The 14,650-nt window shown below is 39.2% G+C and overlaps 1 protein-coding gene across 5 annotated transcripts in view; it reads right to left on the reverse strand.

The window, feature by feature from the left end:
• Gabra3 (gamma-aminobutyric acid type A receptor subunit alpha3) overlaps window positions 1-14,650 on the reverse strand; it is a 393,665-nt gene that overhangs the window by 83,235 nt on the left and 295,780 nt on the right. For all 5 annotated transcript variants that reach the window (XM_063246537.1, XM_063246536.1, XM_063246535.1 and 2 more), the window contains 2 exons: window positions 11,837-11,904; window positions 1,180-1,400 (listed from right to left, as the gene is read on the reverse strand). In XM_063246537.1, coding sequence (XP_063102607.1) covers window positions 1,180-1,400; window positions 11,837-11,904 — 289 coding nt within the window. The remainder of the gene's footprint in view (window positions 1-1,179; window positions 1,401-11,836; window positions 11,905-14,650) is intronic.

The following is a 14,650-nucleotide window of genomic DNA, read 5'->3' on the forward strand; positions in this document are numbered from 1 at the left end:
AAGAGAATGAGAGATATTATGGCAGCTATTGTTGACTTCCCTATTGTCTGGTCTTGAAGACCTAAAATGCCTTCATCGTCTGTTCTGATCAGTTTAGTACTATTTTGTTCAGTATGAATTCACTGTTTGTGAAGATATGGACAACTCTTTGGAAGAAAACAAGAGACAATACGATACACAGTGAAGATATCCAGTGGTCCTGCTTTGAAATCTGTGTTTATTAAATTGTTTTCCTATGATCTGCTTTGTTCTGTTTAATTTTACACTCTTTAAAATAAAAAAGAAAGCCTACTATGCAGGCAAACACACTTCAGTTATCTACCATCTATGTACGAGATATGCCTGAGTTTCACTAAGCAAAATAAAAATACACAAATTTAAAATAGTCATAGAAGCTGCACTGAAGGATTGCACTTATACAGATTCAATATAGAATCACTCTGTTAACTGATCTTATTAATATGGGAGGAGGCCACAGGAAGTGATATTCAGCAATAGAGGAACTAGCAAAATAATAAAGAACCCTCAAAGTTTGTTAGTATTGGGGCAAATAATGTTACTGCATTGCAAGCACTTCAAAGTTACTCTTTTTTATAACAAATTTTAATGTTTAATGACTCAAATGCTAGTAATGGATCACAAAATGTGTAACATTGTGATTGTCTCTTTTGCAGCTGAGGTAGACAAGTATGAAATATATTTTATATTTTTTGTACAGTATATTTCAATAAGATATAAACTCAAGTTGTTGGGGAAGTTTATTTCCAGTTCCTTAGGATCCCCAGGCAATGCTGCATAAAATAAATATTGCTATGCTTTTTATTTATGTACATAATACATTATATGTTTGAAAAAGCTATCATTTCTTTGGGTTCTCATGATTCTGCATCATAGGGGTACTATGCCTGTAACAGTCACAGGTATCTTTGAGCATGCATATACTTATATAAGATGAACACATATCTCTGTGTGTCTAAGAATGTTTATATGTCCAAATATCTATTTATATGTGTATCTACCATAATTATGTCTGTGCATGTAGTAATAATGTGTTAGGAAGTGTATATCCATATTTCTAGTTTATAACTTTGAAGGAATTTTCAGTAGACACCCTAAAACACGCTATCTTCAACCCTAGTAATATACTGTGAGTGAGACCTCAATATCTTGTTCTCTTACCTCATTGTATAGAGGAGGGTCCCATTGTCCACCAGTCTGAGTAGCTTGTTGGGTGTGGTCATATTATGAGCCACTGATTTCTTGCCATTGTGGAAGAAGGTATCAGGAGTCCAGATCTTACTAGCTAGGAGATTGTTCAGTGGAAGGATCTTCATGGGTCCATCAAATTTCAGTCTTTCATCATGCCATGTCTGTCTAAAAAATACATCAATGGTGTACTCCTAGAGACAAAAAGAGGGGAGGGGAATAATGTTTCAGTAGAATTTTGGTGAGAGCCTTCAGTCTTTTTAGCAAACCTTAACCGCTTTGCAGTACTTCCTCTGATATAAACAGCATAATGTGTTTCAGTAACTACTGATGAGTAAGACAAATGATTATGGCTGAAAACTGATGCTATGATGAGCTGTAAGTATTGAAATATTGTATCTGCAAGTTTTATATTAGGACTATCACTACCAACACTGCCTCATTCATCTTGCAAGCTGACCACATGACTGCCTAATGAAAAGGCAAGAGGTGCCCTCTCCATCCTGTGACAGCCGTAGTAGCAGCATACCGGGTACCTTGTCTTCACTGTTGAGTAATCCCATATGAGCATCAGTGCTCAACATGGCAATAATCATAAAAGCAAACCTTATATTTTAACACAAATTTTACCTAAGCATCAAAATAGCAATATATTTAGGGGATTAAGATATTTTCTTTGATACATAATTAAATCACATCTAAACAAGATAAAAAGCAAACAAATAGAAAAGCCAGAAAGTGAACAGAAAATTAATAAAATGGGTAACATTATTAATAAAAGTGAAAAATTCAAAAGTTTTTGTTAATATAAACACAGATTAAACAGTAATCAGTTTAGGACTTAGTGATAGCACAAGAAAATGCCTCAGTACATCTTCCTGTAGCTATAATTATAAAATAGGAACAACTATGGCCATTACTGGAAAGCAGACAGAAATTTTAAGTGAGTTTACACTGAGACAACAGCAGTAATGTATCAGAATCGTAAGTTACTTCTTTTTGTTTCTGAAGGTGATCACCCAACCTAGAATTCCCTGGGCATTATGACAACCTTCCTGACTTAAAGTGACAGGGAAGTCGGAATAGTAGGGGTGAGAGTCCTGAAAACAGAAGGTGCATAGAAGTGATGTGTCCCCCAAACCGGGTCTAGTCTCAGCTCCAACTCTTGGCTGACCACTGGACTGCAGACAAATGGTGCAAACCCTGGGGCCCACTGAAAAGCAGGCAGGAAGAATAGAAATGAAAGAACTGGGCTGGTTTATGGTTCTGAGTTGGCTGCTGGTTCAGCTGAAGGAATTTTTCACTCACTAACAACTCAGGTGGTGAAAGTCTGCTAACACTAGCTTCACTTACCAAAGGAAGTGATTAGGGCTGTATGGTGAGATGAAAACTCTGAGAAGTTTCTGAAAGAAGGCAAACTACTGAGAAAGTGAATTTCAAAATCTGAGTATAAACTCTTGCCCAGATGTTTGACTACCCACGAAACTACAGAAGGCACAGGCAATGCTTCCAGTGATTTCTGGTTCTGTTTTTCACTAGTGCATGTTTATAGTACACAATGATCACGTTTCCCCTGGAGAACTGGTGCACACGCACAACACATCAGCATTTTCCTTTCATCCCTCCCCCTACGGCTTCCCTCCCTCTCTTGGTTCACTTCCTTTTTGCAAAAGACCTCTTAATCTATTGTCATCTAACTTATTTCTGTATTTGGATTTTGATTTTCTCAAGAAATTGCTCTAAATTATTCGGTTCAAAATTCTCTAACAGCTTCTGATCAGACCTCAAATAAAATTTTCCCTGATATATGCTGTCCTTGCCATTCTACAGGAAATCTCCACTCTTCTGTCTGCACTTAGCCCCTCTTGTTTCTCCCTTCCTCTAGGACACCAAGTACACCCCCGACTAAGAATTAAAAGTTAACATAATTTATTATCTAAACTAAACCACTTTTGACAGTGGGAGAAAGCTATATAAATAACCAGGACAACAGGTGCAAACCCAGACTGTGCCAGAAGAGAAACGAGAATAAAACTCCCACATAGAGCCATGGTCCTGAAAGGCTCTACTTTTAGCAAAAGGATGAAAATTAGATAAAATTAACTAGAAAAAAATCAGCCCACAAAGTTCAAACCAAAAGTTCAAACACAGAGGAAGGAGGAAGAGAAAAACATTTAAATTGAGACTGAACAACTTAAACCTTCATTTTAGATTGATGCTCAAATGTACATTGTGTGCTTGGTCTAATGCTTTCAAATTGAAAATTTAGCATAAATTGGTCTCAGGCTGAGGTTAGCACTACATTAACTGGAAAAGTCAACAACAACAATAACAACAACAACAAAAAAAACCACTCTAGGGGGGCCAAACCACAAGTAAATGCTTGCTAATAATTATCTCCCACTCCACAAGAACAAAACACCTCAGGAAATAGCCATGGGCAAGAGTCAGCTAGTATAACATATAATCAAATTATGCTCCCTCCAAGTACTTTATATAACAGAATTATCAAGTAGATGTTATGAAAGCAGTACAATTAACATTAAAAGGAAAGGGGAAATTAAAATTATGGGAGAAGAGATGAAATAAATGGCAAATTTGAAAAAAGGTCTATTTGACGTCAGCTTTCGCTAAAAAAAGTAATTGGAAATAAAAACTTAATGAATGTGTTACATAATAGACTGGATGTTATTGAAGAGAGATTAATAAACTGAAAAGTACATATAAGGAAACATTGATCAGTTTAGTTTTCAGACAGATAAATGACAGAAATGCGGGAGAATAAATCCCTCTATCCTCTTATAGAATATAAAAGAAAGGTTTAGCATGTCTATTAAGGTTCTAAATGTGAGGGACCAGAGAAAATGGTGGGGAACAATATTGAAAGTATTAATGGATGAAGCTTCCCAGAACTGTCAAAATATACGGATACTTAGCCTCAAGAATCCTAATTAATTGAAAGCTCAATGAATTAATGTAGATCCAAGCAGAGCCAGTACACAGCAGATTTAGAGAATACCAGAGATCTTAAGAGGGAAGCTGAGACAGTATAACCCAAGCACCATTGGAGGCTCAGGCTGGAGAATGACAAATTCAGTCTCAGGTTGGACAACTTAGTGACTTAGCAAGATCCTGTCTCAAAAATAAACTAATGAATATTTAAAAAAAAATTAAATGGCAGGATATGTAGCTCAATATAATGGCTCCGAGTCCAACTCTCAGTACAGCAAAAAGGATGTATATGTACAAATAATTTTGATTGATAATAGACTTCTTGAAAATGAAAAGAAGCCAAAGACAATGTAAATACATCTTCAAAATGCTAAGAGTAAGATATCTGCTAATCTGGAATTCTATATCAGCATTTCAGAGCAACATCAATATGAAGATAATTTCAGTCAAATACAATAATGTAGAGAGTGCACTACTAACAGGTCCCCATTGTTACTCAGCCTCAGGTCTCACTGGAAAGTTGTCACATCACCTAGGTATTCCTTGCCCCTGTTATCACAAATCTGAATATCTCCCTTATAATGTGTTGTTTCATTTACTTCATACACTGACACAACTTACCTGTTTATTATTTCTTTCACTCTAAGAGGTTGGGGGTTCCAGAAGAGTAAGGGCTTTGTTCTGTTTGTTGTTACCCCCAATACAAAAACTCTACCTAATACTGCACATTAGATTAGCTATAGGCATTTTCAGTAAGTAAGTGATTACAATAGTCTCTCTAGACACTTTCATGTAAAGTAATTAATAAATACATTTTGGCCAATGCAAATCAAGATAAAGGTGATAGGCCTATAAAATATAGATGGAGTGGACAATAGGCAAAATATTTTTCTTTGGAATAAAATACTATTACAAGGAGTATGTCAAGGAGAAAATATTAAAAATTATAACTTGGCAAGTACAAATAACGTGGAGTCAAAATATATAAGATGAAAACTGAGTTAAAATAAAAAGTAAACAAACCCATATACTCAATAATAAGACCGATTAGGTAAATAATTTACATGTTAAAAATTAAAACTCATTTGACAAGCTTGAGCCAGTGAACACACATAGAGACTTAATCAGTTTACCACCTTCTAAAACACTGGGCCTTTTCTCAAAGATCAGGTAACTGAATGTGTTTTGGGTTGTTTCTGTGTCCTCTGTTCTGTTTCATTCATCTACATGTTTGTTTTTGTGCCAGGACCATGCTGTTTTTATCACTATAGCTTTGTAGTATAACTTGAAATCTAGGATTGTGATACATCTTGCTTTTCTAATGTCAGTATGAGTTGTGTGACTTATAACAGCATAATTCATAATAACTGAATTATCTTAGTGACCTAAATGTCCATCAACTGAAAAAGAATAAAATCTGATATATACACAATGAAGTATTATTCTGCTGTAAAGAAGAAGAAATTTAAATCATTTGTAGGAAAATGGATGCAGCTTGAAACTATAATGTTAAGTGAAATAAAGCAGATACACACACTTAAAAGTAGTATGGTTTCTTTTATATGAGAAAGCAGAAGTACAAATAAAAGAATGAAATAAAAGGTGGACAATGGGAAATAACATGATAAATCGTTGGCAAATGGGAAGGGGAATAATAAATGTTGGGAGAGTAGGGGGAGAGGAAAGAGATGGAAAAAGAATTAAGACATGTACACACACCAAATGCCCACAATGAATGTATTCATTATGCATTCCAAATATGCAGAAGCCTTAGAATGTTTTCCTTCATTAATTGGAATGGTTTTATTCTGGGTTGTTTGATTTTATTGTCTGTGATGGTATTAGCAGTTATTTTGAAGAAAACAAGATAATATAATAGCTAGTGCTGATTTAATATCATGTTATTTTGAAGTCCCATCAAGCTTTTGTTCTTCTGTCTCCATCAGTTTTATCACGTTATATCTTATTGGATTTTATTATATGCGATAGTACAAACAAAATTTTTTATAGGTAAGGAGATAATATAGAAACCATTGTTCATTTTATGTTAGTTGGTTTTAAATACCCTGTAATAATTTCATTCTCTTGAATGGTTTTACACTGTCATGTGATGTTTGATGTTATAGTACATGAAGTTACACTCAAATAATTCAAGGAAAGAGACACTATGGTAACTACTGTTATGTCCAGTTATCTTGTGGTGAAACACTATGTTGCTTAAATTGTTCTGTTCTGATCTGTGTTGTTATGTCCTCTTTTATCTTAATCTCCTTCTTTTTTAGTTTTTAATAAAAAACTAAAAAAGTTTAAAAACAGGAAAACCAGTATTTGCCAGTTATGAATGAGTCTAAAGTATATATGAGCATGTTAAAAAAGAGAAAGAATGGAGAAAAGAATCAGGGTAATGTACACAGGGCACTTCATATGCATTTTTGTAGGTCATTTTTAGTATGAAAATAAATTTGTCATATTTTTATAAACACTCTAATTAGCTTATTTAATCTTTTCTTTAAAAATTGAATAATATATATATATATATATATATATATATATATATAATCAGTCAAGCCTACTGGAAAAAATCTCATAGTCATTATTTGCTCTTTAAATATCCCATGACCTTTGGCCAAAAGCAATCAAATTTTGACCTGACCACTCTAGAAATGCAATAAATTCCTTCCTTGAAAATTGAGCCCTTGTATACTCTCCAAGGATGATTGCCCTTAAATTGACAAATGAATTCTGTTGTTTTGTGAGGCAGTAAAATTAAATCTTCCAGCTAATAAGCCTAAGCCTGTCTCCTGGGAAAAGCACTTAATACATTTCCTACACATGGCGGAGATGACACTTAGCTTGTGGAGAAGCATTTCTGTCTTGGTATTGGAACTCAAATGGCTCTAATGCTCCAACAATGTTCGAGTACCAAATCAAGTCTCAGAAAAAGCCGGAAAGATTGATCCTTTTTTGGCCTCGATTAGGAGCCAAGATACTGACACCTGCATTACACTGAGGATGCTGGTTTCCCATTTGGCAGCACCCTCCCCACTTTGGTTATCACCTTCTTCAGCTCTGTCTTGTCTCTATCATTCTCTTCTTTGGGGAAAAACTCACACTGATCTTTCAGGTGTATTCAACTCTTGAAATAATTTTATTACTGTTTCTATGTGTTCTCCCTGTTACTGCATCTGGACATACAGCATACTATAAAATAAGATGGAAGTGGTAGCATAAGAGGTCTTCAAAGCAGACCCACCTGTTCAGTGCCTCTGACTGACTGTAAGGGAAGATATGAAGTAGATGTATTACATTTCCCAGTGCTAGGGAGGAAACAGGTACAATAGTTTCAAGTCCCTACCACCCAGAAAGAGGTCCCTGTGCTACTTTCTTTTTAATTAATAACAGTTTTATGTATGACAGTTGTATATTTGGATAATTCTGCATGATTTTTATAAGCAGTTGTCACACAAGAATGCACATTAACTTAATCTGTTATAAAGAATTATGACTAATGCCTTTTGTAGTATTTCATTTCTCAGGCTTTGCTGAACTGTAGCGTGTATTTGCATCATTACTTGCCTGTCCTCTGTACCCTAGGAAGACTCTTTCTTTACAAGTTAGAGCTGGCACTTGTTACCTTAGCAAAATCTAAGCTAAATTAACCCCAGGAAGAGGGTGAGATTAACAATACCTAGAGTTCAGTTTTAGTGTCTCTTTATTTTTCTTATGAATTTCCTAATATCATTTCTCTCTATCCTATTTATTTCCTCACTAGCTTTATGAGTATTGATACATTAAGATAGATATTGGTTGAATAGCTAATCCAGGACCTTGGTTTCTGTTTAAGGATCTTGGGTCTTAGAACCTTGACATCTAGGATGGAAACTAGGAAAGAAGGTAGTCAGGATCAAAAGACAAATCAAAGCTTTTCTCAGCTGATATAGTTTTCCCTTCTGTGGCAACTACTGAACATATGCTTAGAATGCTATTCTTCGGCTGGTCTCTTGCTCTTTGCATTCTGATTTCAAGAATCTTTGCTAACCATAGGAAAATCTCCACTTGTCAACAGTTATTTTCTAGTGGTAAACAATGGGAAGGCTCAATTTGAGAGAGAAGCAGCAAAGAAACTGAATTTTACCAAATCCATTGCAGCTGCCTTCTCATTGCCAAAATTTTTCCTATTTCTATTTGAGACAACGGTGTAGACTCACCCTATAATCGGCAATTATGGGAGATCATAATGGCCTCAGATTGCTCAAAGTAGGAGAGTATCAGCTGCGTCTCTCCTGGGATCATCTAGACACACGGTCAACATTACTAACCCAGAAGCCACGCATCCCCTGACTAGCTACCATGCCACCGGTTGTTGCAAATCATTAATACAGCCATTCCCTTTATGCCTGTAGTGTTTTCTACTTCAGTCAGCTTCCACCTCATCTCCTGTACTCTGAGTTAGCTGTCTGCTCTACTTTGACATTCCCCTTAGAAGTATCTACCACTGTTGAACTTTCATCTTTCCTTAGTTCCCTTGTTGTCATGGATGGGGAAGATAGAAGAACTCTAAGCCTGATGTCTGGAATCATCCATCACTCATCAGCTAGTCTTGCTACTCAACAGTGTCTCTTAAGGAAGCTGCTTTCACTCTATTTGAAATACGTGTTTCATCTCAAGAAACATACATGGGGAGCTCTACCAGGGTCTATAGTATGTGCTGGAGATACAGAGAAGTACCCGGCATGTTTCCTGCTTTGAAGAACTTAATTGGAGGAACATAATCACAGTGTTCCCCTCAAATGGAATTTGTTCTCAATGGTGCTGAACCTACGGCATGCATGCCACAGTAGACAGTAGAACTCTCTCTCATGCAATCTGAGTCACCCTAGCATCACCCCAGCAGCTGAGCATCACCTAACAGCACACATAGTGCCAGGTACATGCTCGGAATGGGGTAGCAGTGTCAGATAATGATGTCAAGAGTCACGACTCCGTCACAACTCAGCTGAGCTTTCCCGTGGCTGCTCAGGATTTATGCTTAATTGCAGTGCTTGCATTCTGCAAAACACAAATGATTTTCAGGTTGCAGTTCAGGCACTTGTAAGGTTCCTCATTGGTGTTCTATCTCATTCCCTTTTGTATTCAACAAACATTTGAGTCTACCATGTGTTAAACACTGAGTTACTCATAAATGATGCTAGTATACCCCAAACAGATGAGCCCCATCACTTCAGGATGCATTGTGTGGGGGGGAACTGCTTGTGTGGGGTTCCACCAATGACAGCAAGGGGTGCAAAGGATTACGGGTAGCACTAAATCAGTGCTCAGGTTGACACTACAATTTCCTCTCTTTGGGAACAAGACTACTTCCATTCCATCTTAGAAAAGAATTTCAGACCAAAACTTTTTGTTTGGCTAGAAATAAATCAAAAGCCCCACCAGCCCTAATTTTCTCATATAGTGATTTGTCCCAGATGAGCCTTCCTCCTTGCTGCAAAAGGCCCAATTCTTCACTCAAAGTCAACTCTGATCTCAGGGTCAGTTGCTGCAGGCTTCCAAGTCCAGGGAGAATAAACTTTGGAAAACACCAGAAATATGTTTCTCATTCAGAGCAATTTTAGTAATTCTGTTTTGTAAATGAGTGTCAGTAAAGCTAAAAATAATGTAAAATTTGTTTGATCTGAGTCTGCCCTCTTCATCAGGAATGAACTATTTTGGTGCTTCATTTCAATCATAAGGGAAAGAAACCCAAACAAGTAGAAGAAAGTGAGAAAGTCTAGACTGTTGGAAATGCCTCCAGAGCCTCTTGCATGCCCAGGGATGGGGAATGGGCAGGCAGAGGCAGTGGCCATGTGTGCCAGTGCTATCCCTGGCTTTAGGTACCTGTCAGCAACTATTTAGAATTTCTGGGGCAGAATGTAGGCTCCGTGTACTCTGTGCCCATGGGTTGTATACATGCACATTTGTCTGAATGCATTTGTGGAGGTTAGTGCATGAGTGAGTCGGTTCCTGTGTGTTTAAATGAGTAGATTTGATACCTTTCTTACAGAAACATCGTTAATTCGAAATAATACAAAGTGCTATATATCCCTGGTTATGTGGCTATCCTCAGTGGTGGAGCAGCACTCTCGCTGTGTGTGTGTGTGTGTGTGTGTGTCTGAACACAGAGGTCCCTAGAGCCCTTAATGAAAAGCTGGGCTCTTAAGTACTTGGTGAATGACCAGCTGGCCGCAGTTTTACAGCATGCCTGCATCCGAAACTGTGCATTAGCCAACAGGCTGAGAGGGATCAATCTAGACTCACATGCCCCCTTGCCATCTTCTCTATTCTCATACATCAAACACGCCCTTTACTGAGCGTTGTGTCTGTCAAGTGCTCTGTTAAGTGCCAGGTAAGCCTTGAAGACTTAGGATTTGTTCTCAAGTAGTTCATAGGAGTTCACTGTACCTTTCTCTTTACTCTACACTTAAAAGAAAGTTTAGGCCTCTCTCTTCTCCCTGCCTGGCCTTTCAACCACTCACATACCAATGATTTCCTTTTCTGAGAACTAGTCTGCTTCTCCAACTGACTCCAGGACCTCCTTGCTGATTGAAGAGTCATATAAAATCAACATGCCTAAGTCAACTCTCAGCCATCAGAGTGTGCCTTTTTCAGTCCACTCAGCTCAGACTACTACATAAATCATTCTAAAACAACACTCATATCTTTTCACCATCCTACTCAAATCTATTCAATGGCTCTGCGTTACCCACTGCTTCCCAGCATAACTATATTCATACAGCAGGTTGAAAGAAGCCTTCTTCCCTGACAAGGAGTAGTTCTACTGAAAATAGACATGCAGAACCAAGCTAAGTAGTGAGTAAGGACATTGTCTACAATAGAAACATACTCACCCAAGCAGTAGATTTTTATTCTCAACACAGTTACTCACTAACACGAATCGCCCATCACATGGAGTGGTTAGTTACTTTTCTGCTTCCCCATACGGTGACTAAATCTAATAGCTCATACTAGTAGATACTGATAGTGGCCTCTTAGGGTAGAGTCTCCTGCCTCAACTCTCCACTGCATTCTTTGCTTTGCAGCAAAGAAGGGAGAGAAGATGAGAGAAGGAGCCATCCTTGCAGATGGCTCATGAGCCACCTCCATGCTAGCTCTGCAGTGTTCTGACATATTCTTTGTGTCTACCCCGAAGTTCTCCCCATCCCCACATCCACAACAGGACAACTTTCCAGAAGTAGGCTGGATTTGCATCACTCTGGTAAGTCCTTGTCCCCAGTGAATGGAGGCCACCTGCAAGGAGCAGACTTCTTGGGTAACACCACAGGCTGCTTGATCAAGAATTCCTAATAGGACACTCTTCTCCCACGATGTATGTGTGCCAATACGTGCATGGTGGCAGGAAACTGAGCACGGAGAGGTCAGAAAAGATTTAGCAGTGGATGAGGAGTCAAGACGAATTCCTGCAGAGGAGAAGGATATTTCTCCTGGGCCTATGTGCTTTATAAGTGAGTTGGTGGGGGGACCAGGGAAAATTGATTTGGCTAAATATAGGGAAGTGACAGTAGGGAATCTAGATGAGACACGATGTCACCCTCAAACTCAGCTATGTAGGAAAATCCTGGTCTTGCTTTCTTTGATCTCTTGCATCCTCTTTCATGGTTAGCTTTTCAGGAACTATACTTACCATGTCAGTGTCTGACACAGGGCCAAAACTGGTCACATAGATGTCCGTCTTGACTTCAGTCACTGCATCTGAGTGAAACAAAGCAGAAAAGCAGCGTGTCATGAAAGTTCTTCCTTCACTCAGAGAGAGTCCCACACAGGCCTGTGAAGGCAGCCACGAAAGGGAGCCCGAGTCTGACAGAGCTGTGGGAACCCCTGAGAAACCTCTCACCTGTACTACTCCTTCACAGAGACCAGGTGCGCTTTGAGTATGTGGTAGGTACACAGTTAGACAGCACTGAAAATCACGGCAGGATCCACAGGCTACCCAGCTTGAGAGGGCCCTTGGAGACCCCTGCCATTCACCTGCGCTGGCTCTCGAGCTGTGCTTCCCTTAACTCTGGTGCTTTACAAATGTGCCAACAGGCAATTCCCCTCAGCTTCCAGGAGCACAGATCACTGTGCTCCCAATTCCTAGGCCACTTACAGTAAGGAATGCTAATTTGACAGGTTCCGGTTGTGGCAAGCAGTAATGAGTTCCCCCTACGGTTTCAATGTTTAATGTGTAATGCAAGACCCCCATGTCAGGGTGACCATGGGAACTTATGTTGACATGGTGCTGCCATGAGATTAAAACAGTCAGGAATGATATACTGATACATGGAGGACAGCAGCTGGGAACAGCTGACCGAGTCCACAAGAGACTTGGCATGACTGACTTTTGCTGGGTTCAAAGATGGAAATTTGGAGATAATTGATATCACTTGGTGCACGCTCTTTGCACTCATTTTCCTTAAGTGCATGGTTTACTTGGATGCATTCCTGCCCGATCTAAGAGCTTCTGAAGGACAGCAGCCTTGTCCTGTCTCTGTATTTTAAGCACATAGAATAGGGGCTTGTTACTAATGTGGTGCTCATTAAAAATTTGTGTGATGATGGATGAATCTTGCCCCATATTTGCCACACTAGAAAATGATATTATTGTTATCTTATCTATTTGTAGATCGAGTTGTGGATTTGTAGATTGAGTAGTCTATTCATTGTTATTGGTCACAACAAAAACCTTTGCCTTTGGTAATTTGTGAAGAACAGATGATGGTGCACTGCTCTGGAGTCTGGGAAGTTCAAGATCCAGTGCCTGGCAGCTCTGCTGCAGATGCAGGCCCATTCCTCATAGATGGAGCCTTCTGTATCTGGACATCAAGGGAGCGGCCAGGAAGTATGTCTTTGTCTGTTTGACAAAGACACTAATTCCATGCGTGCACCAATCACCTCAGGAAGGGTTCATCTCTTAATATTGTCAGAGTAGGGACTAAGTCTGTTGAACACTGGCACACATACACACACACACACACACACACACACACACACACACACACACGCCTCAGCAGATTCCCAGGAAACACAGTTACCTCACTATTGTGTTTCTCTTTCCTGCTTCTGTCATCCCTGTCTATCTCACTGCACCTCAGCTAGCCCACTCACCCCAGCATGTCTCAAACAGAACACAAGACAGCCTGCTGCAGTCTGGAAAAGCCTATTCCAGCCTACCACAAGTCTCATTGCTACACTAGATCAGAAAGTCCCACTCCAGATCAGTATGGTAGAGCCCATTTCATTAAACATGTTACTAGCACAGCTAGGATTCACAGACCCCAAGCAAGATTCAATATATGTAATGAGGCAGAGTATTGCAGTTTAAAGTACAATATCTTTGGTTTCCTGGAGAGCTAGGGCATGTGCCAACTCCATGTGTACTATATTTATTGTACTTCTTCAGCCCTGGATTCTTGGCCAATTTATTTTACATCTTGCTAACTTCTCGCTTTCCAGAACTACCCCTAAGGCCTAATATTTCGTGCCCCTATTGAGGCACTGATGTGCTCAGTATACTCAAGGCCACTGCACTCATCTACAGACACTGCATTTTCAGGAGAGACTGTAAATACCATTTAGTAATAACCAACGCTACAATCAGTCCATCAAAAGACACAATTTACTCCCAAAATTAATCAGCAAATAACATGTCTCTGAAACTAGAGCTCTGTTTTAAGTAGTTGGGTTCTCATCTAGAACAGAGGCTTCCCTTGGAGCTATTCTTGTGCTTGAAGAAGCAGCACCACACCTCCAATCCATTCCTTGGTTCTCTAAGTGTGCGTCCCTCTCACATATCTGAGTAGGCTCACTGGCTGGCAAAGCCAAGGCCAGTATACCTATACTATGGCATAGTGATCTCCAAGTGCCATGCCCAAAGTCCATGAAACAAAACAAATCAATGGAAGAGTCCACAATCACACTGGAATCCAAAATCCTGAACAGGGCATTACAGACACAGAACAACCTTCTTCACCAAAGCAGTTGCGGAATTGTAAGACAGTCATTCAGATTCCCAACAGGTAACTAAGCCTACAGGAAGAAGACAGAAAAATGAGGAAAGCCTACAAAATTGATGTGCATGCTAGAACTAGACTTACAGGGAGAACTCCCAATGTGAAATGGAAAGAAAGATCTCTCATCAACATCCTTCCTCCTGCTCCTCAGCCCAGCCCACTTCCTACCAACACTAGTAGAAAAGCCGAGGGGCAGGAAGCTGCTCTAACTCTGAGGGAAAATAGAGTCACTGTGGATAGGAAAGGAAGTGATAGTAACCAGCAGCCTCAGCCTGGGTGGAAAGGGATAGGTTCTGGAACGCTGCCCCCAACTCACTATGTGCCTTACACAAGATTTTTCTTTCCTTGGTTGTGTTTTTGCAGTAGCAAATGATCACTAGGGAGTTTATTCCAGCAACTGGACTGGTATACTGGACACTAAACTTCTTCCATTTCTAAGCCTGTTC

This window comes from Cavia porcellus, unplaced genomic scaffold, assembly GCF_034190915.1.
Source record: "Cavia porcellus strain 051 isolate PalLab524CR breed Dunkin Hartley unplaced genomic scaffold, mCavPor4.1 scaffold_3, whole genome shotgun sequence".
NCBI classification, from domain to species: Eukaryota; Metazoa; Chordata; class Mammalia; order Rodentia; family Caviidae; genus Cavia; species Cavia porcellus.